This window comes from Lepisosteus oculatus, chromosome 8, assembly GCF_040954835.1.
Source record: "Lepisosteus oculatus isolate fLepOcu1 chromosome 8, fLepOcu1.hap2, whole genome shotgun sequence".
Classification (NCBI taxonomy): domain Eukaryota; kingdom Metazoa; phylum Chordata; class Actinopteri; order Semionotiformes; family Lepisosteidae; genus Lepisosteus; species Lepisosteus oculatus.
Window position 1 is genome coordinate 9,958,747 of NC_090703.1, and position 23,970 is coordinate 9,982,716.

Consider the following 23,970-nt stretch of genomic DNA (forward strand, 5'->3'; position numbering starts at 1 on the left):
GATTTTTTTTTCTCTATAAGTATATAAAAAGGAATGTATTAGTAGGTATGGAGTTTAAAGGAGTCACCCAAAGGCCCTTAAAGACCAAGACCTTTAAGCCTAAGAAGGCGTTCCAATCATCAACTAATTGGCCATAGCACATTTCCTGCAGGTAGTCCTGTGTATTGGGGTGTCATGTCATAACAATGCTTTCCAGCCTGTGCCAGACTTCAGAGGTTATGCCTTTCTGGCTTCCTTAAGCCATAAAAGAAGCTCAGAGCCTACAGTTGCTGTTGTTCCATGGTCTCCCATAAATACATGCAGAGGTTGTGTGAGCAATTGGTCCCAACTGACAGAACATTAGTCAGGGTCAGCCCCTGAGTCGAAATCCACATGAGAATGTGGTGCCTCTATCAGTGTGGGGCCCAAGGAGGCTAGCGAGAGACTAGAAAAAAGCATTCTCTCAGGAGACTGACTGCAGTGGAGATTGAACACAGGCTCTTCCATCTTTTATCTTACCTGTGCCATGTTCCTGCCACACTGCCCTGTGTTAGTATTCCTTAAGCTCCATTGGCTCCTCTACTGAAATTACTTTCTGGAGCTTGAGACTATTGGTAATTGTTCACTACGGCTATGGAAGCCTTCAAGGGTATGTGAAGGCCTTGTGATAGAAAAGAGGACTGTCCCTGCTGCTGGTCTAGAGTGAGGTGTTACCCCCAGGAGAGGCACAGAGCCTGATAAGCACAGAAAGAAGTCACAGAGAAGGAGACAGCAGGGATGAAGATGCAATTATGAATGCTATGGTTAGTTATTAGAAACATCGCCCGGTATTTTATGACACTGGAATGCCTACTTGATTTTACCAATAGAAATCAAGAGTGGAAAGAGATGAATAAAAAAAGAAAAGCAGAAGGTCAGAGGTCACTCACTGCCAGGAGGGATTGGAACAGAAGGGGGGATAGTGGATGTCTCAACACAACACAGACAACAAAGCCACACCAAGAGACCTGGAGGACAAGTCCCGTCCCTCTCAGCTGACCAGGGCAGCCTGGAGTTGGAGACACATGGATCCTCTATAAGTATGGCCCTCTAAAAGATATACTTAATACCACTGTTAAAAAGAGAGTTATTAGACAGTAAACTAGAGTTTATAACTTAGGATTTTAAAACACAGCACCAAGAAAGGATGAGGGCTGTAAGACCCAGCACAATGCCTCCCTCTCCCTTTGGTATTTTACTGGAGCCCCCACCCCTGCTTTCTATAAGAGCCCGAGTACTCAGACCCTCGTTAGATCTGTCGCAGCAATTAGCTATTCAGGAGCCCAGCAAGGGAAGGAGAAATCCATGAGAAAAATCAACAGCCCTAGAGTTTAAGCTGGAGTGCCCCTCTCTGAGCAGGGGGCAGCCCTGTCTGAAGAGGCAGCCTGGCGGCCGGCTGACAGACAGAGAGCCGAGGCAGACGGAGGGAGCTGCCAGTTCACTGCGCTGCTCATTGTGGTGCTGCCTTGAGAGCCCCCATTCACACAGCTAAAGCTCTCGGACTGTCACTGCTCAGACTGGCGGAGCCCTTGCCTTTAATTATCCAGCTGATGGAGGGGCAGTGACAACCCCCCGCCCCCCCCCATTAAAGAGTCATGGCCGTGCTGAGAGCCCACCCCCAGCTCGACACAGAGCTAATGGGAAACTGTCATCAAGTACTGATGGTCACCTTTCACATCCAACTTCAATATTTCACGCAAAATGAAGAATGTCAAGGTCTGTGGTTACTTGTGAACTATTTATTACACAAATGAAGAGTGCAAGAAAAACCACCAAGTGGTCCAACAACAAAACAAAGTTGGATATTCCCCAAGCAGTGCAACAACAAAGTTGTTTATTGCATTTGTTAGTCCTATGTTTACAAGTTGCAAATCAGCACTGAACTGCACTTCAAAGCTTGCAGTTGTGCACAAGCAAAAGACGTCCACTCAGGTAGAATCTGTATTTCTTCTGGCTCCTTGTAAAGTGGTTAAGGGCTAATTAATAGAAACACCTTCCCATTTAGCCCAGAGAAAGTCAGGAACCATTCAGCCGAGAATACGGCTGTTTGACCTCAACAGGTGGCAGTGGTTCAGAGTCCGAGGGCTCAGAAAAATCACAGGGTCAACCTGAAATTAGTCAAGCATGCCCAAATCTCAGCACTGCCATACTGAAGGGGCAGAACAAAAATTACATTTGCAGACTGAATAATTAAGTCATCTTCAATGCCTTGAATTGTTTCTCTCTTTCCTACAAAAGTGCTATTTTCTTTTTGATACAAAACATTCAATTTGTTGTTCTGTTTCCTTTCTCCACTGACGGCCGTGTCTTGTGAAGGACAAACGGGACAGTGCCTGAAGCGTAGCTTGTAGAGACTCCAGTATCAGAGCTCCACTCTCTCGTCCACACCTAGTTACAGCATCATGAGTCCAGAGGAAACAGGGGCATCCCCAGTAGAGTTCCAGATGTAATACTCTGAGGACACAAGCTCTCGGGCTGCAGAAATAGGGAATGATGATGTCAGCTCCCTATAGGTAACAGCATTAGACAATACCCAAGAACATTTTCTAAAACCCACCACTAGGGGTCAGGGCCTATTTCCAAAGCTCTAAATCTGAGGGACACTGCCCAGTTTCTACAGAACAAAGTGCATGCCGGAGTAGCATGATGTCTGCTTCAGTGAAGTACCTTTATGAGATATGTTTCCAACCAACAGCAGACTGAACCTCTGCATGCAAATAAGTAAAGAGCAGCAAAAAGCAAACAAGTACAGTGAATGTATTAATGCTTGTGTGTGGTGAATAGAAACATGGTTTATAGGTTTGAAACCTTTGAGCAATAGTGAGTGCATTAGAATAGGCGCTGTCAGTGTGCATATGTATATTCAAGTCTCACAATTTAATCTGACCAATGACACACTTTGTGACTTGAAGACCTAAATGTTTTTACCAGTTAAGTGTGCCGATGCCATGTATGTATTAACACTCACAGGTGCTGATGCGTGGCTTGGCGGAGGAGTACACCTGCACGGAGTGCTGGTCCACCGAGCATCCAGAAAGAGTCAGGTCAGGGACTCTGAAATACAGCTGCAAAACAGACACACACTGACTCTGTCACACAGCACTAATGACAGCACAGCTGAGAATAACGTGAACTTTCAATGACAAATTGAAAAAATGTAACAGGCCAGTATCACACATCTGTATACAATGAAATCCAAAACACCATTACAAGGAAGTCTGCACACAGATCAGGTTAAAGAACCAAATATCAACTCATGTCTGGGAATAAAAATAATCACTATATTTTATATGTAGTATAATATACACTATATCTTGATATGAAATTCACACCTCCACATCAAGATAATTTAACACAAATCACCTGCTTCATCCTTTATATTTCATTTTCCCAGTAAAAACTAATACCATTCTCAATCATTATGAGTCAATATTTGACACCAGATGAGGTACAAGCACTCAACCTGGAAAATGCGCCTTGTTTTAAACCAGAACCCTGTGTGCACAATCACCTTGATGTACGCAGTGAGTGCTGTGCAGAGAGGCTCAACAGGCCCTTGCGCCTGCCCAGAGAAACTCACAGTGCCTCCCAGGGAGACCTCTAAGGACCTGGGGAACTTCTGACCTTAGGGGAGAGAGGAAGAAAGAAACAAACGTTGTTTTTTTTTTACATCCTTAAAGGAACACTGGAAGCAGATGGGAAGATGCCTCAGATAGCTGTCTATGGCCATCCCTGAAATCGGTGCACACAAAGCTATAGAAGAGTAATAAAAACGACACCCTCTGCACCTACCCAGCACCCAAACCAGAAGGCCCTTCTCTCGAGATACCTCCAGCTGGCCTGAGCTCACACGCACGTCCACGTTGGTCAGCTGACCCCTGGTGAGAAATCACACCGGCCGTTTGTCCAGGTTACTTCTGACCAGTTGTCTCAACAGCAGACAGAAAGCATCAGCAGGCTTTAAAACAGAAACGGTGTATTGTACATCAGGGACGGGGTATATTACCTGTTGAAGAAGGGCAGGTGTGCCTCGCAGTACTCAAAGCTGTTCTTCACACTTTCGTGCAACTTCAGGCTGACGGTCACCTTCAACTGGTGCTCCTCCTCCTTCAGCTGATAGGACCCCAGGATGGGCGGCACAGGCACCTGAGCACAGGCAGCAAAAGAAAGAGGTCACAGGGAGATGAGGACCAGCTGCCTGAGGGCGCACTGGCTTTGAATTCCTGCCTCTACCATTCAAAGGCCGTGTTGAGAGGTCTCTACACAATCCTATACTGTGTTACAAAGTGACTGGTGTGCTATGAAACTTAGCAACCAATTGTGTTAAAAGAAGCCATCTTCGGCAAATAAGGAAGAGGAAGAGGTAGGTGATTCTGGAATGCTGCCAATCTGAGAAGCACAGGGAAGCGTGAAAGATCCCAGAAAAATATTTTAGGACTGTTCTAGTTTAATTTATTTGAGAAAAATGCACCAAGCATCTCTGTGTGTTTCACTCCCTCCCTCTGAGACAGACTCCTGACAGTCTTTTAAGGGGAAGCGGGAAAATTTCTCCCAACAGCTGCAAAATATAATGTGTGTCGACAGCCACGTGGATGAAGCCGATTCCCTGGCTTTTTGCAAGGCTGGATGAGGTCCTTGGATCAATTGGCTGCTAACTACCAAACCGAAGGGCCTCCTCCGGTTTGCAGCCCTGTTTGTGATCTGGCATGCTCTGCCTCTGCCCGGGCCCGTCTGTAGGCAGGTCAGGCCCAGGCAGGGTATCCGTGCTTACGGCCTCATCCGCCCGGGAGGCCAGTCTGTGAGTGTGTACCCCTGCGTACCTGCGACGTGTAGCTGCAGAGGCAGAAAGGCTCCAGCGGCGGGGAGAAGGGGAACTTGTAGGGGCCGGAGAAAGCCGAGCCGTCGCCGTCGTCCACGCTGCTGGCGGTCAGGACGCTGGAGTCCAGGGAGGTCACGCAGGGGTGGACCAGCACGTCCTGCAGCGGGGAGCCGTTCGGCGGCAAACTGAGGGTGACGGTCACGTTCGGCAGCACCCCTTCCAGCTCACACTGACACAGCAGCGGGAGAGAGCACACTCTGGTGTGAGAGACGGCAGCATCTCTGCGCTGCTCAGAACAGAAAGCTTTCAAGCGCCTGCAGATGATCACGGGCATAATGCATTTATCAAGCCCCAGAAGCTGATAATCATGAAGAATCAAGGAAAAACCTTCTTCTGTAGAAAAGCCTTTACTTAACTGGTTCTGTTCTTTACCCCTCTGCTCCTACTGTAGTTCTCCCATCTACTGTCTCCACCCATTGTGTATTCTCATTGTGCATATCTTGTGTATTTTTGCATTGTTGTTGTCATTCTGTAAAGCGCCTTGAGAAGCCACCTTTAAAGGCGCTATATAAAATCAAGTTGTTATTATTATAAGAAGCCTGTTTGGGCATATCTGAGCAGCAGTTGTTAAGAACTAAAGCCTTACTTTGCCTTTTTATGGTAAGGCCACAGGGGAGCTCTTCTGGTTTGGTCGTAGTGTGGGAACGGAGAGGGACGCCGGACGCCTTCCCTCTCCCAGTCCTAACCCCTGCACCCCGGGGCTCACCTTGCAGGTGACCGTGCCAAAGACGTCCCAGAGGTCCTGCTTGGTGCGGCTACCGTACTGCATGGAGCGCACGTGCTCGCTCAGCGCCACGTTGACCGTGGCTCGCCCGCGATGCCCGCCTGGCTTCCAGGCCGGCTGCTTCTGAGCCCCGGCGGCTGGCGGCGAGGGGGCTGGTGGCAGACCCGCCTGGGGGGTATCCAGAGGGGTCCCCAGGGGGCAGACTTGCAGGACCACAGCGGGCAAGATGGCCAGACGCGAGGCAAGGAGGTCCGCTTCAGCCTTTCCCCCCGGCCCACACAGGAAAGCCTGCAGCCCCGCCAGCAGCGAGAGGGCCTGGGACACAGAGGCCAGGCTGGGTAGCGGGGGCCGAGGCTCAGGGGGGGCATCCACCAGGGGCAGGCAGGCCAAGATCAACCCCCCCTGGGTGACGGCCAGCAGGGGCCACAGAGCGCCGCCCTCCCGGCCCTCCAGACGCAGCTCCAGGGCTGGGGAACGCTGGGGGCGGGCGCAGTCGTCCCGAGCAGCCACAAAGGGCTTTTCGGGGTCCGTCAGTGCCAGCTCTGTCAACAGGGGGTGCAGCACAGCCGCGTCCTCGGGGACAGCCACATACTTCGCCCCGGCCATCTCCCGGGCACGTCTCTCGACCGTCGGGTACCGCCTGTAAGACCCACGGCAACACACTGAGAGAGGGGCGGTCAGCCAGCACACGGAAAGCGCAGTTAGAGTTGTGTATACAGCTGCACTTTTCTTTACGCTGGGCAGTTTATTAGCACTTTTCTGATGGAATGTAAACTCGCGGAACCAGGCCATTCTGAACTTTCTGCTGGGGAAAGCGCTATGTACTACCCTGAAACAGGAGGGATGAGAACTTGAAAGGTCTCAGCTGGCTGCGGCTTCTTTTTCCCCATCACTGCTGATCGAGTGCGGCTGCAGACGCGCTGGCTCCGGCTGGCGCAGTTCGCGTTTTAAAGTCGCCCCAGCGGAAAACCACCTGACTTACAAACTCTCAATCATGTGTCGTGTGAGAGTGAAACTAATGGCCCATATAAAAACATCACAACTGACACTTGTGCAGGACTTCTTTATTGGTTATTAATAAAAAAAACACGTCTTTTAGGTATATTCATGGGTTTGAGGTGCAGTAATGAAAACAGTAAGCGAGGTCACTTACTTTGAGAACCGTACTGTCCCAGGCTCTCCTTTGCAGTGGCTGATGATCCACAAAGCCCGAATACTCATTTTACCTCCTTCCGTGCCTTTATTGTAAATGTGTACAAATGCTGACTTTTACTCGATCTTCTTACGCCCAGTCGAGTAATCCAGTGTGCGCAAGATTAGCTACATGCCTCCCATTTCGTTTTCACTCGTCACTCCAGCTCCAGTGCGACTGACACTCGTCTAAATAAAGTTAACAATTATGTGTATCAAAACAACGAATCGGTCGCACGTTACTGTGAAAAAATAAGACGATTATCGATCCATCTACAGCAACTGTTCGATACATTTTTTTCTACAAAGAAGTGCACAGACTAATCTTGCAATTAGCAATAAAAATGTTTGAGAACAGCTCTCCCAGTCCATGTGTATGCTGACCGCTGTTAAAGGAAACGGATACAAAATAAAGTGCTGTTTCACGTTACTGTTCAAAATTAAAAATCAAAACTCTAACCTCTTGCGTTTACAACACAACTACTTCCTGCTCAAGGGAACACGTGCTGACACGCCTGCGCGCTGCAACTCGTGAGCGCTAGGCTCCGCCCCCCTATGTCGGGCACGCGCTCCAGCAAGCCAAACAGCGTTTGTACTTTCGGCTAGAAATTGGGTGCTCAGTATAAACGTTACTTATCGGATCATGTGGGTGTGTCTCCTTCCTATTTGTAGAGAACCACCATAATGCAATAAACTAGCAGTTTCAACAGCTTAATGCATGCCATCTGATATGCATTTAGCTGTTCATATACCTTAAAAGCACGGTCGGAACACCTGTACCTGATCTCATCATTAAAACAAAAATGCTTTAAAACGAAATATTTTATTTAACGGTACACAGACTTGTTTCCTGGAGAAATAAAACGAATTGAGAAAACTGAAGGGAATCACGAGGTTCACAAGGTCATACATTCAATGACTTAAAAAATAACTGAAACCTAAAATGAATCGCTAATTTCTCATTTTTTAATCATTCCGGTCTCCAGATAATTCTGACACAGGTTATTGGGTTTTTTTTCCAGAGCAGTCCCACGCTACTTCCCAACGCCCAGCTCCACGGACAAACGCGCTCCCCCTTCGTGAGCGCGCCTAGCTCCGAGGCCGCGCCCCCTGGTGTGGGTGGGGCTTATTGTTTCTGTTTCCGGCCCGGATATGGCAGCTGTGTACAGGAAGTACAGGGCCTGTGGAAGACGGTGAACAACAGACTGCAAGAAAGCAGAAGAAAACAGAGGGGCTGCTTACCCTGGGATTCTGCTATCTTTCCCGGTTCGGTCCGGTTCAGCCAACGCCGCCCTTTCTAGAGTTTCAGGTTGGAGCCGAAACTCAAATCATGGCAACGACAGCTCAGCTGTTTGAGGTGGGGCTGCAGCGTAGCTTTGCAGAATATTGAGCTTTATTAAAGCTTGCAGTTTAATTGCGATAACGATTTTAATATTGGCTATAATAACGACACGTTTAATATGCTTATCTCATCCCGGACACGCATTCGTGCTTGTGTTTCTTGTCTTCTTGATTTAACATCAATACCCTGTTCAATGAAGTGTGTGGTTGGTTGTCTGTCAAAGAAGCTCATATCCCAAATATAACATTTTTACAATTCAGATCTTTTTTTAATTAAACCTGCTACACACTCGCAGATCCATAGAGAAATGTTGGCGGAATTATTATTTAACTCTCGTGTTTTGCAGTGATATGAATCTGGTAGTCCGGTCCAAGTCTCTTGGGATATAACAGGACAATGATTCTGGGGCAGACGCTTACATCCAGGGAGGCCAGCAGTCCTCTCTTAGTAGCAGTAAGACGAGTAGGGAGTGGAATCGGAGAAGCGCCGTGTCGTTTTTGTGATTTGCAGTAGTGGAGTCCAGTGACGGGCTGTGTTGTTTCTGGTAGATCTCAGATCGGGTGCAGACCTTAACAGGGAATTAGTTAGTGTATGTCGTTTCACTGAAATGGAGTTCATGAACCACAGTTTGTTTTGCGTGGTACATTTGGATTACAAAGGCTGTCAGCTGTTCTTGCCACAGTTATTGAACAGAAGAACAAGGAATAAGTATGAGGGTTTTATTTAATCCCTTGGTCATGTTGTTACTGGTAGTTTCTGCTAAAACCTCTCCACGGTGTTTCTTAAGGCACCCTTAAGATGCAAGAAGCTTGTTAAAAAGGCACTTTATTTTCCTTTTGAAATGAGATATTTTCAGGTGATGTTGAAACCAATGTGTGAAATACGTGAGGTTATTGGGTTCCTTCATGCTCTCTTCTGTTTGACATGTACCATGCAGGAATCCATTTGCTAGACAGGTAAGTTTGGATTGGACATTTTTGCCGTATGGCTCGCCACAGAATTAAAATTAATTCTGAATCAATACCTAAACAATGAAGTTCACCCAATGGGGTGGGAAAAAAAAACATTTTCTTCCTGCGGAGCATCCTTGTCTTGAATTGTGATGGGCTGATCCCGAGCCCGGGCTTTTCCCAGCCTGACACTGTCTTCCTTTTCTTCTGGCAGGAGCCCTTTGATGCGGATGAGTACATTGAAAGGCTCGCCTGGAGGACCCCTGGGGGCGGCTCAAAAGGAGGGGCTGAGGCCTTTGATCCCAAAAGGTAGTGCTGGCCTTCCTCTTGATTTGTGGGCTTTTCCTCAGCTCGGCAGGAATATTTTTGTAGATCGGGATGCAGCTTCCCGAAAAAAATTCGGGGAAACTTACAGGGGGTTTTGCATACCAGCTGAAAAAGCTGGTATGCTTATAGAGATCTGTACACAGCATAAAAGAAACACATCAATTATAACAGCAATAACTTACACAGGAAAACAAATCTTTTTCCATAGATTTTTTGGTAGACGGACTTGACCTCGGTCATTTTGCCGATTAGCTCTAGTCATCCGGAGCTTCTCCACTCTGAAAGCCACAGGTTAGCATGTGTGCAGCCACTGTTGGAAGCAGTAAAGTAGTACAGCTGAGACTTGTGCTCTGCATCAGATTCTGTCCCATTGTTTTCATAGAGCGGGAACAGGCAGGTCCCGGTACATCACTGACTTCTGAAACCTAGATGTCGCATCCTCTCGGATCATCCCACTCATTTTCGGTGGGGCTCCAGTAAGACAAACACGGCATTGCTGGCTGAATGTTACACATTCTCAGTTGCGTAACAGGGGCTTTTCTGCTCTCCTGCTGGAATGTTGTCATATCGGGATGAGCTCACAGGAAGGGCAGCAAGCGATGTCCGAGAAACTCCATCAGTGGAGCAACTACACGCTCGTGCCCAGGCCATCACCATCAATTGTACCCAGTAATTAGCATTTCATTTTGCACAGCTGCGTTGCACTTACTGATGTCCATCAGGCCACTCTACACAAAACCTTGATTTGTCGCTAAGGAGGACTTGGCTTCACTGCTGAGCAGTATACCTGAGGTGTTGCTCACACCACCTCATGGTGACTGTCACAGACGTGTGGCAATGCTGGGGGTTGTCTTGTGGTTTCCCAAATTTAAATTCCTGCGGCCTTACTGATGAATTACAGTATTACCGAAGTAGGTGCAATTAAAAAAAGTTTAGAGGTTTTTACAGTAAGAAATTATAATTTAAGGTTTACATGCATTGAATAAAACATTATTGTGGAACAGGCTTACTGTCTGTTCCTCTGGCTTTGAGAGGAGATCCCATACTGCACTGCCAGCTCTATTGAGTTTCCTTCCCCCAGTAGGATTGGGAGCTGTTTTGGGTCTGGCAGGTGTGGCAATTCTGCAGTTAGGTCAATTAGGTCATTTTCAGGCTGTGTTTGGCTTATAACATCTTCTAAAGTTAGAAATTAAAACATCTGCAGAAGGTGATCGACAGTACTCTGATTATTTGGATTTTTATTAATCAAATCAACAAATAACATAACTTATTTTTGCTTTAAACAGTAGATGGCGATAGTGTCCACTAACAAAAATGTGAAAATGTGCAGAATGAGAAGTCTTAATTATGATGAATCAACATGCATGCATGTATATATATTGTTCAAGCTGTCCTATATTTTTAAATTAAAACTGAGCATCAGGTCACAGTGGTTCACTGTGTTTATTTTCATTGATTGGCTTTGGGTTGTCAAAAAAACCTACCCATGTGCTAAAATGCAGCTCTTGGCCATCTACAGTGTTAGGAAGCCAGTTGATAGCTCTGTGGATCTCCAAATCCAATTAATCAGTTAATGCAAACTGAATCTCCTGCAGATTCACAGTGGTTGGCTAACTTCATGATTCTTGAAATTGCAGTTTTTCTCGGAGGCTTATTTGTTAATGACTAATTAATAAAAACAATACCCAAAACATTCAATCAGTATCCAAAATCCATTCATTGTTTGAGAAACATCAATGCAGCATATATTTTCAAATCTCGTTTCTCAAAAAAAAAATTTTCTGGAACTCTTGCATATAGAAAGAATGATATTTTCAAATAACCATCTTTAGACCAGGGGTGGGAAGGTCTTTGGGATTTGAAGAATCTTCAGGCTTTTGTTTCATTTTAGGTCTTAATAAAGCTTATTTTTAAGACAATGTTAAATTAAACACAGTAATAGAAAGATGGAGGAGCTGTGGTGGCTCAGACGACAAGGGCATGTAGCTCCTGACCGGAAGGTGCTGGGTTCAATCCCAGGTAGGGGCAGGTGAGGGGCAGCAGACTCAGCCTGCTTTCCAAATGAGTACCGGGGGGTTAATCCTTCTGGGGGTAACAGGCCTGCCAGAGCATGATGCTGACCACATCACCTCCACCTCAAGTGTCGGATGGTCAAGAAAAATGATGGCCCTTGTCCCCCATTCCCCCATGGGTCTTTATGGCCTGAAAAGGGACCGACCTACCTAATAGGAAGATGCATATAAACTTGACTTTGTCCTTGGAATATTAGCTAATGGCAAAAAACATCTAACTCCTGACATTAAATTAGCACTTTTCTGGGCACTCCACTCAAAGCACTTTACAGGTAACCATCCACCACCTGGATGATGCAATGGCAGCCATAGTGCGCTCATCAAACAAATGTATGTTTTGCTCGTTCTACTGCATCTTAGTCCTTAGGGGGCCGAGCCTTTGCATTCTGGGCTCTTTTTGGCAATTCTGTGTGCTGATTGCTGCCTGGCTGCTTGGTTCGATTCTGGGACTTTTTCCTTTGCTGCCCCTCTGCAGGCTGCTGGAGGAGTTTCAGAACCACATTGAGGAGCTGAAGCAGCTGGATGAGCGAATCCAGAGACGGGTGGAGAAACTGGAGCAGCAGTGCCACAGGGAAGCCAAAGAGTTTGCCCGCAAGGTGCAGGACCTGCAGCGAAGCAACCAGGTCAGCTATCAGCCATCACCGGGCACTGTCTCTGCCCTCTGTGACTGCTCCTCATGGCATGTCCAGTATAAGATGCTGAGCACTGACAGACGGTTCTGCGAAGATCATTTGTTTTATTTGGTTTGACTGCTTTGGGTTAAGGCGTGATATCTGGTTGTTTACTGTCATTGCCAGCATAATCAGCAGAGGTTATCCAATAGGGCTGTCTGCGGAAGACAAGTAGACTTTTTAAAGGAGTACAGTTTACTTCTCCTCAGGTTTAATGTAGTGGAATATGCTTTTATTCTCAGAAGTATTTGTCTGTTTGGGGTCCGCCTCTTGGTGCGCTGGCAGTTTATCTGGTCCCTTTTGATAGGGTGATGTTCTGTGCCCCTTAAACCATCTGCCTGTATGTTTGCCTGTACAGGTGGCGTTCCAGCACTTCCAGGAGCTGGATGAGCACATCAGCTATGTGGCGACGAAGGTCTGCCACTTAGGCGACCAGCTGGAGGGGGTGAACACGCCACGTCAGAGAGCCGTGGAGGCCCAGCGCCTCATGACCTACTTCAACGAGTTCCTGGACGGGGAGCTGCGCAGCGATGTCTTCAACAACCCTGATAAGGTCACACTAACATGCTGCTCGGAGAGAATCTCCCCTCTAATTACCACTGGACCGGCCAATATCCACTTCCTGTTTACATGACCGCAGTACTCAGATTTTGTTTGCTTGCAAAGGCACAAACACGGTCTGTTAGCTGTTAGTAGGCTATTGCAAGGACAGGGAGTCCAGGATCTGCCATTCAGTGCACGTGCAGAGAGACGTTTTGAATTACTTACGTGGCTCTGCTGCTTAAGATGAGTTGAGTACTGAAGATCCACTAGTCTGAAGAAAGACTGGAATGGAAGTCACAAGGTTGTTTATGCCTTTCCTATACCACAACTGATAAAGTTATTTAAGGTTGCTCACCTTTCATGTAACAATTAAAACTACGAGCCAACCATTAAGTACTGCACATGTAACTACTAGCTGTTCTCTCCTCCACCTTACAGAACTACTAGTAAACGCATCTCGACAGTTTGTCATGGCAAACCCAGCCATTCCCATTTACCCTTCTCACCATGGGCTTGGTGATGCTGTTTAGCTGTCCCATAGACTGTTTTCCAATGCAGGAAGGCATGCAGTCGTCTGACTGTGGCTGGTCATGAGCTGCTGGAACAGAGAAGCATGTAAAAGCCTTCCATCTGCATTTTCAACAAGATCTACCCATTCTTTTAACACCGTCCTCTGTATAACCTTGGAAGAAAATTAAAGTGAGACACGTGCGGTCAAAGGGATATGTCTTGTAAGACCTGCATGTGAATATGGTACTGACAGTAAGACACTGGCAGCATCTTTTCTGTAATGTCCCAAGACTGGACCTGGACATCATACTCAAGGTGGACATGAATAACTAAAGCACTGTGAATATGTGAGTGTACCTAGAGCAGAATGGGAAGCTGTGTGTCAATAGCTGGAGGGACAGGCTTTGCTAATCCCTATAAAACGGAGGGCTGGCCTGCCAGCATGGAGACAAGTGCTTATAAACCCTGACTGCAGGGCGACGGCTACATCACTTACATGGGATTTAGCTAATCTTAGCTAGAGGACAGATACTTATAAAGCCTCACAGAGGAAAAGGCTGCATCTACCTCATGGGAGTGATTAATGATGTTAGCTTCAGCAGGCTTCTATGGGAACAGTGAAATGAATTGTGTATCGTGGGCCCACCATTTATTTTGGGTATGAATTCATTCCCCCACTCCTTGAAAGTTAGTTCTGGTTAATTAAATTAGCAATGATTATTTACACTCATTTTGCAATACACACAATGTAGAACAGTCCATTCCTATATCAAATATAAATGCGTGCACTCTGTATTTATTTCCTGTATTTGGAGGGCAGAGTGAATCAGCCTTTGCAGTTGCTGGTTTTCATAGGTGATTTTTCCATGTGGTTGTGTCTTTGAATTCCTCTGCAGGAATGGCTCTGTGATGTAGGCAGGTGTTCAGAAGATTTGGTGTGCTTGTCATTTCTCCTATTCGAGTATCAATTTTCTGGCCACTTTTCTGTTTTGTTCTAGATTAAAGAAGCAGCTGATATCATTCAGAAACTCCACCTGATTGCCCAGGAGTTGCCCTTTGACAGGTGAGTTTGCACTTGACCACAGAACAAAATCACAGGATTCAGAGAGGATGCAGGAAGAGCATTAATTAAAAAGCTGTTCCTCCAAAATGTGTAAGAATGATACGGGGATAAAAGAGAAATTCAACGTTTTGCATCTGTGTTCAATTTCAAGACCATAAAATGATTAGAATTGGGAAAAAAGGTCAGCCTTAAAGCTTTTTACATTTTGAGGATAGAAGAAGAGAAATTCATCGTCTTGCATGTGTCTACAATTTCAAAACTCTAAAATGATTACAACTGGGAAAAAGGGAAGACTAAAGGCTTTTTATTCTGTTCATCAGATGGTGATTAGAATTTCTCCTGTCTTTTGGTCTTGGTAGGTTTTCTGCCGTGAAAGCAAAGATTGCAAGTAAGTGGTTCCGTTTTGAAATGCCTCTGGATCCTCTTGGAGCACGGGAAGAGGGACTAGACTTTTTTAAGGCGTCATGTCTTGTCTGTAGCTAATCCGACTTTGAGAGCTTCCCTGTTCTGTAATTTGCATTGTCTGTAACCTCCAGTGCTGTGCTGTGTTGACGTGTGATCTGTCTCTCTGTGCAGGTAAGTACCATGACCTGGAGCGCCAGCTCATCCAGGAGTTCACAGCTGCCCAGCGCAGGGGAGAGATCGGCCGCATGAGGGAAGTGGCCTCAGTCCTGCTGCACTTCAAGGTGACTGTGCCTTATGCTCTGTGACCTGCCAGCCCCATCCCTTGTTATTATAGAGGGCTCCTTCATACTATGAGCTTTCTGACATGAACTCTGTGACCACAGGGACGTAAGAAAGATTACAAACAAGAGGAGCCCTTGTGGCCCATATAACCCATCTGGTAGTAAGTACTTAATACTCGTCCAGTCGTTTCTTGAAAGACGATAGGATAGGAACAACATTTCTAGGTAGGTTTTTCCATGTTCTCACATCTCTCTGGGTTAAGAAATACCTCATGTTTTCTAATTTAAGTGCGCTTCCAGTGCTTTGGATTTTAAAATTGAGAGGCAATATCATTGTTCATGAAAAATCCTATCTTTCCATTCAGATCTTGAATCTTTGCACATTATGCTCAGAAGGCATGAGAGTGGCGCAGTGGTGACCTGTGTGTCTGTGTCTTTGCAGGGCTACGCTCACTGCGTCGATGTGTACATCAAACAGTGTCAAGAGGTGGGTCATCTCATATTTTTCTTTCTTTGATTCCCCACAAAGTCAAATTCTTGAGCAGCTAGTTGTTTGTGCTGTCTCTATAATGCTGTACCAGTGTACCTGCAAGACTGCTGCATGCATAGCAGCATCTTCTTTTTAGGCCCGAGGCCATTGTAGACTGTGGTTTGAGGTCATGTGCAGTATTTCACAATTGCAAACTGTGCTGTCAGCAGTGCGGTTCGCAATTATGCTGTGTTCGGTGTAGTCCGGAGAATGACTGGAAACCCCGTGTGTGTGTGTGTGTAGGCGGCGTACCAGCAGAATGACGTATTTGAGGATACGGCGTCGCTGTGCCAGCGGGTTAATAAACAGGTGGGAGAGGTGTTCTGTAGCCCGGAGACTGTTATGGCCAAACTCATCCAGAGCATCTTCGAGAACAAGCTGCAGGTAATCATTCCGCTTGATCATTGGCTCGTAAGACTGAAGCACCCTTCACTGTGCAGTGTCAGCCATTCACCCATGATTCTTGGAAGGAACAGAGCGTTCTGAAACAAAAAAGATATCGTTATGAAATATTGTGGGACAGAATTCTTCTGTTAAATTAAGTTACAAATAGGGTTTGAAGGACTAAGTTATATTGCAAGGTTTTGGAAGGTGATAGGGTTATGAACCCAGATTGGACTAAGATTATTATCAAGGCATTACAATGAATGACATGTAAGGCAAATTCATATGCGCCTCTGGTAAGGAGGTCCATGGCCCTAGTATGAAACATACCATAGTATTGATGTTGGTATTCATGTAAATGAAAGTTTACTTCAGCATTTCTGACACCACTAACTGGTTCTCTTCAGTAGTTTTTAATTTACTGCTGTGTCTTCAATGTCTTGTGTTTGACTGATGAGTATAGACACATATTCTTGTAATACCGAGCAGCTGAATGAGAAGAATGGGAGTTCTTTGGTCTTTCACGTGAGTTTACGTGCCTCACACTGAATGTCTGATGTCTTGATTTCGACGTGGTTTGTGCTGCAGCCCAGAAGGACAAGTGTTGGCCCCAAGGAAGACTGTTTCCTTGGCTGAGCAGCTGCCTGTCATGGTCAAGGTCTAACTGAGGTCACGGTCTGTGTTACAGAGCCACGTCAGGGACAAGCTAGAGGAGAGCCGCAAGTCAGACGCTGAGCAGTACCTGAAGAACTTGTACGACCTGTACACCAGGTAACCGGTGTCTCGCCACTGGCTGCTGTACACCTTCTTTTGAAGGTAAAGACTCACTCTTGCTGTGGTGCTCACTGCAGGACGACCGCTCTGGCCAGCAAGCTGACCGAGTTCAATCTGGGCTCTGACAAGCACACCTTCCTGTCCAAGCTCATCAAGAACATCTTCTCCTCCTACCTGGAGAGCTACATCGACACGGAGCGCGAGTACCTGCGCAGCCGCAGCACCATGATCCTGCAGAGATACTACGAGTCCAAGAACCACCAGAAACGCTCGCTGGGCACCGGAGGGTAAGATTGCGGGGGACCCTGCCATTGCCAGTTCACTTTGCCATCTCTGTGCTTTTCCTCACTGCTTGTTGGATCCCTTAAGGGCTTTTCAGCAGCCAGGCTTTGGAAGTGGGAAAACAGGGAAATATCCATGCATTATTCAGCCTTAACCCAACTCCCCCCCCCCCCCCCCCCCCCCATCACCTGGTTGTCATTGTTGTAATTGGCTGCCTCCCAATCCCATCGTCTCACTGACACCACAGACACAGGATGGCTCTGGGCAGGTGCAGCCTCCCAAACAGTGACTCACTGTGCACCAGAACATTCTTTCACTCCATCTGCGGCATTTAGGGGTGACTGTACGACCCCTGGGTGAGATCCTTGGATCAGTTGGCTACTGACTACCAGTAGGTTCGATGGGCCGATCGGCCTTCTCTCGTTTTGTTGGCCTTTCCAATGTCTTTATGCGTAAAGTCCGTTATCTCGTGTGTTGGTGCCGGCAGTATTGAGGGCCTCCCTGTGTCTGTTTGTAGTATCCAGGACCTAAAAGAGCGGATCCGACAGCGAACCAACTTGCCCCTTGGCCCCAGCATCGACACCCATGGGGAGACCTTCCTTTCACAAGAGGTTGTGGTCAACCTGCTGCAGGAGACCCGGCATGCGTTTGAGCGCTGCCACAGGGTAGGTACACTCCCTCCCCCTGGGGCAAATACACGCTTACCCTCGGGGTTAGTACACGCTGTTCAGAGAAGAATTAAGCTGTGCCGAATACAATCTACTTATGAAAACGCCAGCTTCTGCCCTGGAGACTCAGCAGACCTCCCCCTTATCTCTCAGCTGTCCGACCCCTCTGACCTCCCCAAGAATGCTTTCTCCATCTTCCTGCTGCTGGTGGATCATCTCTGTGTGGATCACATCGACTACGCCCTGGAGATCGGCCTGTCAGGTCGGTACAGCCACTGCACCCAGGCCAATTACGGCAATCTATGTTATCTTTTTAGGTTTTTAATACCTTTTTCTAAGATGAGCCATTTATAGTAATAAGTCATAGACTTTATTTTATATAGCACCTTTAAAGGTGCCTTCTCAAAGTGCTTTACAGAATGACAACAATGAAACAAATAAATGAGAATACACATTGGGAGAAGACAGTAGATGGAGGAACTGAAGACAGTAGGAGCAGAGGGGTAAAGAACAGGACAAGTTAACTAAAGGCTTTTCTAAAGAAGAAGGTTTTGAGTTGGAGGAGTTTAGAGAAGGTGACTTTCTGATACCCTTTGGGAGAGACTCCCACAGGTTTGGGGCATAACAGGAGAAGACCCTGTCACCCATAGAGTGTAGACGGGCTTGGGGGACAGATAGGAGACCAGAATTAGAAGAGTGAAGGTTGCAAGGTGGGGAGTAGGATGATAGTAGCTCAGACTGGTATTGAGGTGTCAAGCAATGCAGAGCCTTGTAGCTTTGTGAAAAAAATGTTATGTACTATGTTATAGTACAGCTATTTCAGTATTAATAATATTGATTGCTCTTTACCAATTTTTAATTTTGTGCACAATCATAGGGCCACCTGGTTCACTCAAAAGAGGTTTATTTATGGTTATCCAGTGGGACAAGTTGGTTAGGCTGGATTCTCTGTAGGGTAATAGTTTAGAATGGTGCAGGATCTGTTTTATTACCCCTGTCACTTTACACCAAGAGCTAAAGTGCTGAAGGGGGCGAGTGTGTGATGTGCTTTTTATTTCCTGGCAGCAATCCCATCACCCGATGCAAAAAATGCCAACTTGTACTTTCTGGATGTGGTGCAGCAGGCCAACACCATCTTCCACCTCTTTGACAAACAGTTCAATGACCATCTTATGCCCCTGATCAGGTGAGCCCCCCCTGCCAGCGACAAGGGACCCACAAACCTGCGTGTGACTGCTTTCGCGCGTCTCTGACATCAGCCTCTCCCCACCTCTCACACTGCTATACTGACTGTAGGGCCAAGCTGTTTCATACCTGGCACTTGTCTCGTCCACCACAACAATGGCAGAGAACCAACAGCCACGCTGACGCGAGCTCGGTGGGGGGACGGGACTGTTCTAAATGTGGCACGCTGGCTGTAACTCCCTGCCTGGTTCTGTCCCTGTCTCCGCAGCTCTTCCCCGAAGCTGACAGAGTGTCTGCAGAAGAAGAAGGAGGTCATTGAACAGATGGAGGTGAAGTTGGATACCGGCATCGACAGGTCAGTCATAAGCACACTTATGTAAAACTTTGTTGAAACCGCTTGCGTCCTGGCGCGTTATAATGCGATCGCTGACAACGTTGTGGATCGTGCTTCGTCTCCAAGAGACCCAATGGGCGCTGTCTGCGGTCTTGTGTTGAATGAAATGAAGCTGCTGGCTGTGCGTTTCTCATAACCCATCCTGTTTCCCTGCTCGCCTTTTCAGGACCCTGAACTGTATGATTGGCCAGATGAAGCACATCCTGGCCACAGAGCAAAAGAAGACGGATTTCCGTCCCGAGGACGAGAATAACGTCATGATTCAGTACACTAACGTGAGTACCTGCAGCGGGCTTGAATCCTGCACCACCTGACCGAACGCAAACACAAGTACCCGCAGCGGGCTTGAATCCTGCACCACCTGACCGAACGCAAACACGAACACGGTCCCTGTGTCCGTATCTCGCAGGCCTGCGTCAAGGTGTGCACGTACATGGGGAAGCAGGTGGAGCGCGTGCGGAAGTCCATGGACGGGAAGAACGTGGACACGGTGCTCACGGAGCTGGGGGTGCGCTTTCACCGGCTCATCCACGAGCACCTGCAGCAGTTCAGCTACAGCTCCATGGGGGGCATGCTGGCCATCCGCGATGTGGCTGAGTACCGGCGCTGTGCCAAGGACTTCCGGGTGAGCGCAGGGCCAAGGAGAGGGAGGGAGGGCTTGGAATACAGGGACGGGTAGCAGAGGATGCCGGACGGGGGGATAAATGTAAAAGATGTCTAAAGTATGTCCCTGTGGGACCTTTTTATGCTTTCATGCGTGGGTCAGGATTTGTCAACTACGTGTCACAATTGGAAACTGAAGAGAAATTCAGTTAGGAAAGAGAAGAGGAAATATTTTGTGACACCGAGTATCTGCAACAGGCTTCCCAGCAAGGCAGTTGAGGCCCAGACTCTGGGCACCTTCAGGAAATGCAGACTGATTTTACGGTTTCTCAAACGCGACGCTTGTGTATGCTAACAACGCTGCAGTCCTGTACTGCTGCTAGCGGTGTTGGTGAACCAGTAGGTGGCACTCTGCTCTTCAGATCGAAGCTTGAGCTACAGCTCGGTTTTTCTGTGTGGTCGCCGGGGACACAATGCTGCAGGAGATGCAGTTCTTCAGCTCAGACATTAAACCAAGTTCCTGATTACTTGGCAATTAAAGATCCCATGATGCTTACCAGAAGAGTGTTAACCCTGGTTTCTTGGCTGCATTCCATTCTGAATTTGTACAGTCTGGCCGCCCTGGACTGTAGTTCCTCCTTACATCAGCAGTTTCTGTTGGAAGATAGCAGCTGCCACTCGTGACTCAGGTGGGGGCTGCACCTTGTTGGATGAAATGGGTCCTCTCCGGTATAAAGCACCTTGAGATTGAATTTAAATTTGAGGAATCTATTGAAATAGAGTTGAAAGTATGCTGTGAGCCTCGCTGGCGATTCTTACTAAAGATTGATGCTCCTCTGCTTCCCCCTGCAGGTCCCACTGGTACTACAGCTCTTTGATACACTCCATGCCCTCTGTAACCTGCTGGTGGTGGCCCCCGATAACCTAAAGCAGGTGTGCTCCGGAGAGCAGCTCACTAACCTGGATCGTAACCTGCTGCATGCCTTTGTCCAGCTGAGAGCGGACTACCGCTCGTCCAGGCTCGGCCGCCACTTCAGCTAACGGGCACCAGACTGAGACTGGCATGGCTACGGGGTGCCTCAAGCCAGTGGCATTAGCAATGAATCACTGTACCCTTCAAGACATGAGAACCAAACAGCAGGCTCCCTCGGTTGACCTGCTGTGAGCCAATCCCCGCGTCCTTCCCAGTAACAGACAAGAAATAAAGACTGCCCTTTAGTTCTTAGAGTTTTCTTGCTGCTGGTTCATCTTAATGAGCAAATGCACTTTCATGGTGTTCAGTCAGGTAATAGGCCCTACATCAGTGCATAGCTGTACAATCAAAGCTAATCCACCTCACTACACAGAGCAGTATCCCCGGAGCTATCTAGTGCACACTCCTGTCGGGTAACGCATTTACTTGTTCAAAGTCATCACTCTTCCCATCTGAGAAGGCTCTTTCGCCAACGCACACCAGAACTGTCGCTAAACCCAGTAATACCACAGTATATCCAGAGGCAACTTGTTTCCACTTTATCATCCATGTAAAATAAGGCCACTTGGTTGCTTAATGAAAACAACAACTTTTTAACCCAGTCGGGGCTACAAGAGTCTCTTTTGTTGGCAGGGTCTGGTAAAATCCATAAAAAGACCTTTGTTCCTTTATCTCAGGTTAACTTCTCAAGCCAAACCGCTGAAACTACAGCAGCTCAGTGTTACGGCGGCGTGATTCCATGTGAGCGCATGGGCCTTTCCTTTGACAGTGCCAGCTGGAAGGCTATTCTGGGTGGGCCGTGGGATCTAGACATATTCAATTCCAAGGCCTACACTTGTGCATAACTGCAGGTGCCTGTAGTGTTATCACGTGGGAAAGATTGCTGCAACACAAGAGTGGAAGCCTTCAGAACTGAGAAAGTCATCGGAAGTTTTAGTCAAGTGACAGGCCATAGATAAGTACTTTTAGGAAGGGCTGCCCGCCTTTGCACTCCTCCAGGTGGCTGTGTAGACAGGTTTGGGGACACGCTTCTCTTGGCGCGGGACAGAGCGACAGGATGTGGCGCTGGGAGAAAAGCCCACCTCTAAGCCCTCGCTTTTTAGTCCACGACAGCAGAAAATGATCAAACCACTCCACTGAGAACGCGATCTTCTAGGACATGGGTCTGGAGAATTTGTGCACTTTTATTTTGATCTGTGTTGACTGCAATACCACCTTTTTAACTTGATTTTATGTGCTTTTATTTTTATTTTAAAGAACTGGTTCAAGCTGGGTGATTCTTGGCACCTTCTGTCCTGTACGTAAGCAGTGTAAAGTTTTCTTTTGTTCCGAACAGTTCTTTTAAAATAAAATGCCATAGTTATATTAAATGTACAGTACAGGAATGTCTGAGTTAGTCAAACTCACTTCTTTTGTTACAGTGCCAAAATCAACCATTGTGCATTGTGGCTGTGCCAGCACTACTGCATCTTAATACACAGGCAACAGTAGCGAAGGGGTTTTATGGCATAGGTTGGGGCCATACAGGCATCTGAAGTACTGCTTGCTGATTCTGTAAGCCCACCCTGATGGGGATAACCCTTTTCTCCTTTGGAGAATGGGCACAAACGTGCAGCAGCTGATGCTGGTGACCACAATAGTATCCTCCCATTCCTAGGCCAAAGGCACAGATGGACACATGACAAGTGCTCTGTCCTCTGACCTTGAAAGGTCAGGGTGTGACTCATGAGTGACATGAGTTTGGCGCTCTCAATGCAAGATCAGCGTTCTGTGCCCTAATTGTATGTGACACCAGTTTTGATGGCAGTCATCTTTAAATGCCTGGAATAGTTAATCCTATATGTCAGGGGACTCTCTCTCTTCCTGCATTCAGAAGTAGGAGAAACTGCTTGTTGCGACACATTGATACACATTCATACCAAGGTTAAAGAACTCTACATTGATGCAGTGCACACATTTCAGCATTAGTCTTCACTCACTTGTAGTACAGTACGCTGATATCAATACCTTTGGTTACTGAAGAGTGAAGTGTAAGTACCGTAAAAAAAGACCAGTTTATTTCAGGTTCTGTGGAATCGGAAGACTGGCGAGCTCTCAAGGTTGACTCCAGTGTTGCAAGTGTCCAGCACATATTTCCCAATAGGCCTAGAGGCAGAAACCAGCCAAGCTCCTTGTTACAACTGAAACACTAGATCTGTGTCTCTCTAACCACCAGGTTAATCCTTGCTGACAGAGGAGGGTGGAAATCTGAGTGGAGAGTGATGGTTTATAATTTGTACATGCTTTATTTCAACAAGACACTTGAAAGCTGTCCTGTCCTCTGCCCCCCACGATTTTGCCTCTGTACAGCTGTTTGCATTTATTACTAATAATAAAATATCTAATGTTGTGTTAAAATCTGTTCCAGTTCTTTCTGTCTTAGAGAGATAGTTTTGACAACATATTCTTAGTGCAGTTTTCTTTGAGATTGGAGTTTAGAAATAGTTACAGCTGTTGGGATGTTATTTTTAAGTCATGTCTGGAACCGTATGAATACAGAGCTCAGAAATGGGGAGGAAAAAATGGAACGTTCTGGCCCTAAAAATGTGAAAGATGAAAAGGGTTATAAAATGCTGAAGTTAAACGCATCTCCTCAGGAATGTTCTCATTCTCAAATCATATTTCATAAGAACATAACGTTTGCAAATCCGAGGAGGACATTTTGACCAACTCCGCCTTTTGCTTGCTAGTAGCTGATTGATCCGGGGGTCTTATCCAGCTGTTTCTTGAAAGAAGTCGGGTATCGGCTTCTCAGACATGGCTGGATAGCATGTTCTACACTTCACAACCCTTTCGGTACAGAATTGCCTCCGGCTCTCAGTTTCCATCTGTCTTCTGGTTCCCTTCTGAGCATGTCAGATGCCACTCGCTCTTCGTTGGGTTAACGAGCGACATGTTTTCAGAATGTGGTGACGATGGTGAGTATTCTACTAGATACCGGTGCATGTTACTAATGTTACTGTTGCATCTTAATGTGACTTAATTTAAATTCCACAAATTTAATTATGTATTCTAATATTTTGTTTGCCGTTTTTCTTGGTACAAAGTGAAGCTTAGTATAAGAGGCTACACGAAGGACGTCTGGATTCTGGCCTATATGTACTGCTAGTGGCTATGTGTGGACCGTGCGCACCCTCTCTGACTACTGAGAAGTGTCAAGATA

General features: G+C 46.9%; 2 protein-coding genes across 2 annotated transcripts; one reads left to right on the forward strand and one right to left on the reverse strand.

Moving 5' to 3' along the window:
* Nucleotides 1-1,742: 1,742 nt before the first annotated feature.
* ap5m1 (adaptor related protein complex 5 subunit mu 1) lies at nucleotides 1,743-7,662 on the reverse strand. Its single transcript, XM_006632218.3, has 8 exons — nucleotides 6,775-7,662; nucleotides 5,604-6,261; nucleotides 4,839-5,066; nucleotides 4,025-4,164; nucleotides 3,811-3,896; nucleotides 3,530-3,642; nucleotides 2,987-3,083; nucleotides 1,743-2,493 (listed from the first exon to the last, which is right to left on the reverse strand). The coding sequence occupies exons 1-8, from the start codon at nucleotides 6,840-6,842 to the stop codon at nucleotides 2,411-2,413; spliced, it is 1,473 nt and encodes a 490-aa protein (XP_006632281.2). The 5' UTR covers nucleotides 6,843-7,662; the 3' UTR covers nucleotides 1,743-2,410.
* Nucleotides 7,663-7,941: 279 nt separating this feature from the next.
* Nucleotides 7,942-23,165, forward strand: exoc5 (exocyst complex component 5). Its single transcript, XM_006632219.3, has 18 exons — nucleotides 7,942-8,169; nucleotides 9,319-9,413; nucleotides 11,979-12,126; nucleotides 12,533-12,727; nucleotides 14,226-14,290; nucleotides 14,650-14,678; nucleotides 14,867-14,976; nucleotides 15,419-15,463; nucleotides 15,749-15,889; nucleotides 16,578-16,660; nucleotides 16,741-16,950; nucleotides 17,463-17,610; nucleotides 17,767-17,875; nucleotides 18,679-18,799; nucleotides 19,067-19,153; nucleotides 19,359-19,467; nucleotides 19,602-19,817; nucleotides 20,648-23,165. Exons 1-18 carry the CDS (start codon nucleotides 8,143-8,145, stop codon nucleotides 20,834-20,836), a joined length of 2,127 nt encoding a protein of 708 aa, XP_006632282.1. The 5' UTR covers nucleotides 7,942-8,142; the 3' UTR covers nucleotides 20,837-23,165.
* The last annotated feature ends 805 nt before the right edge of the window (nucleotides 23,166-23,970 follow it).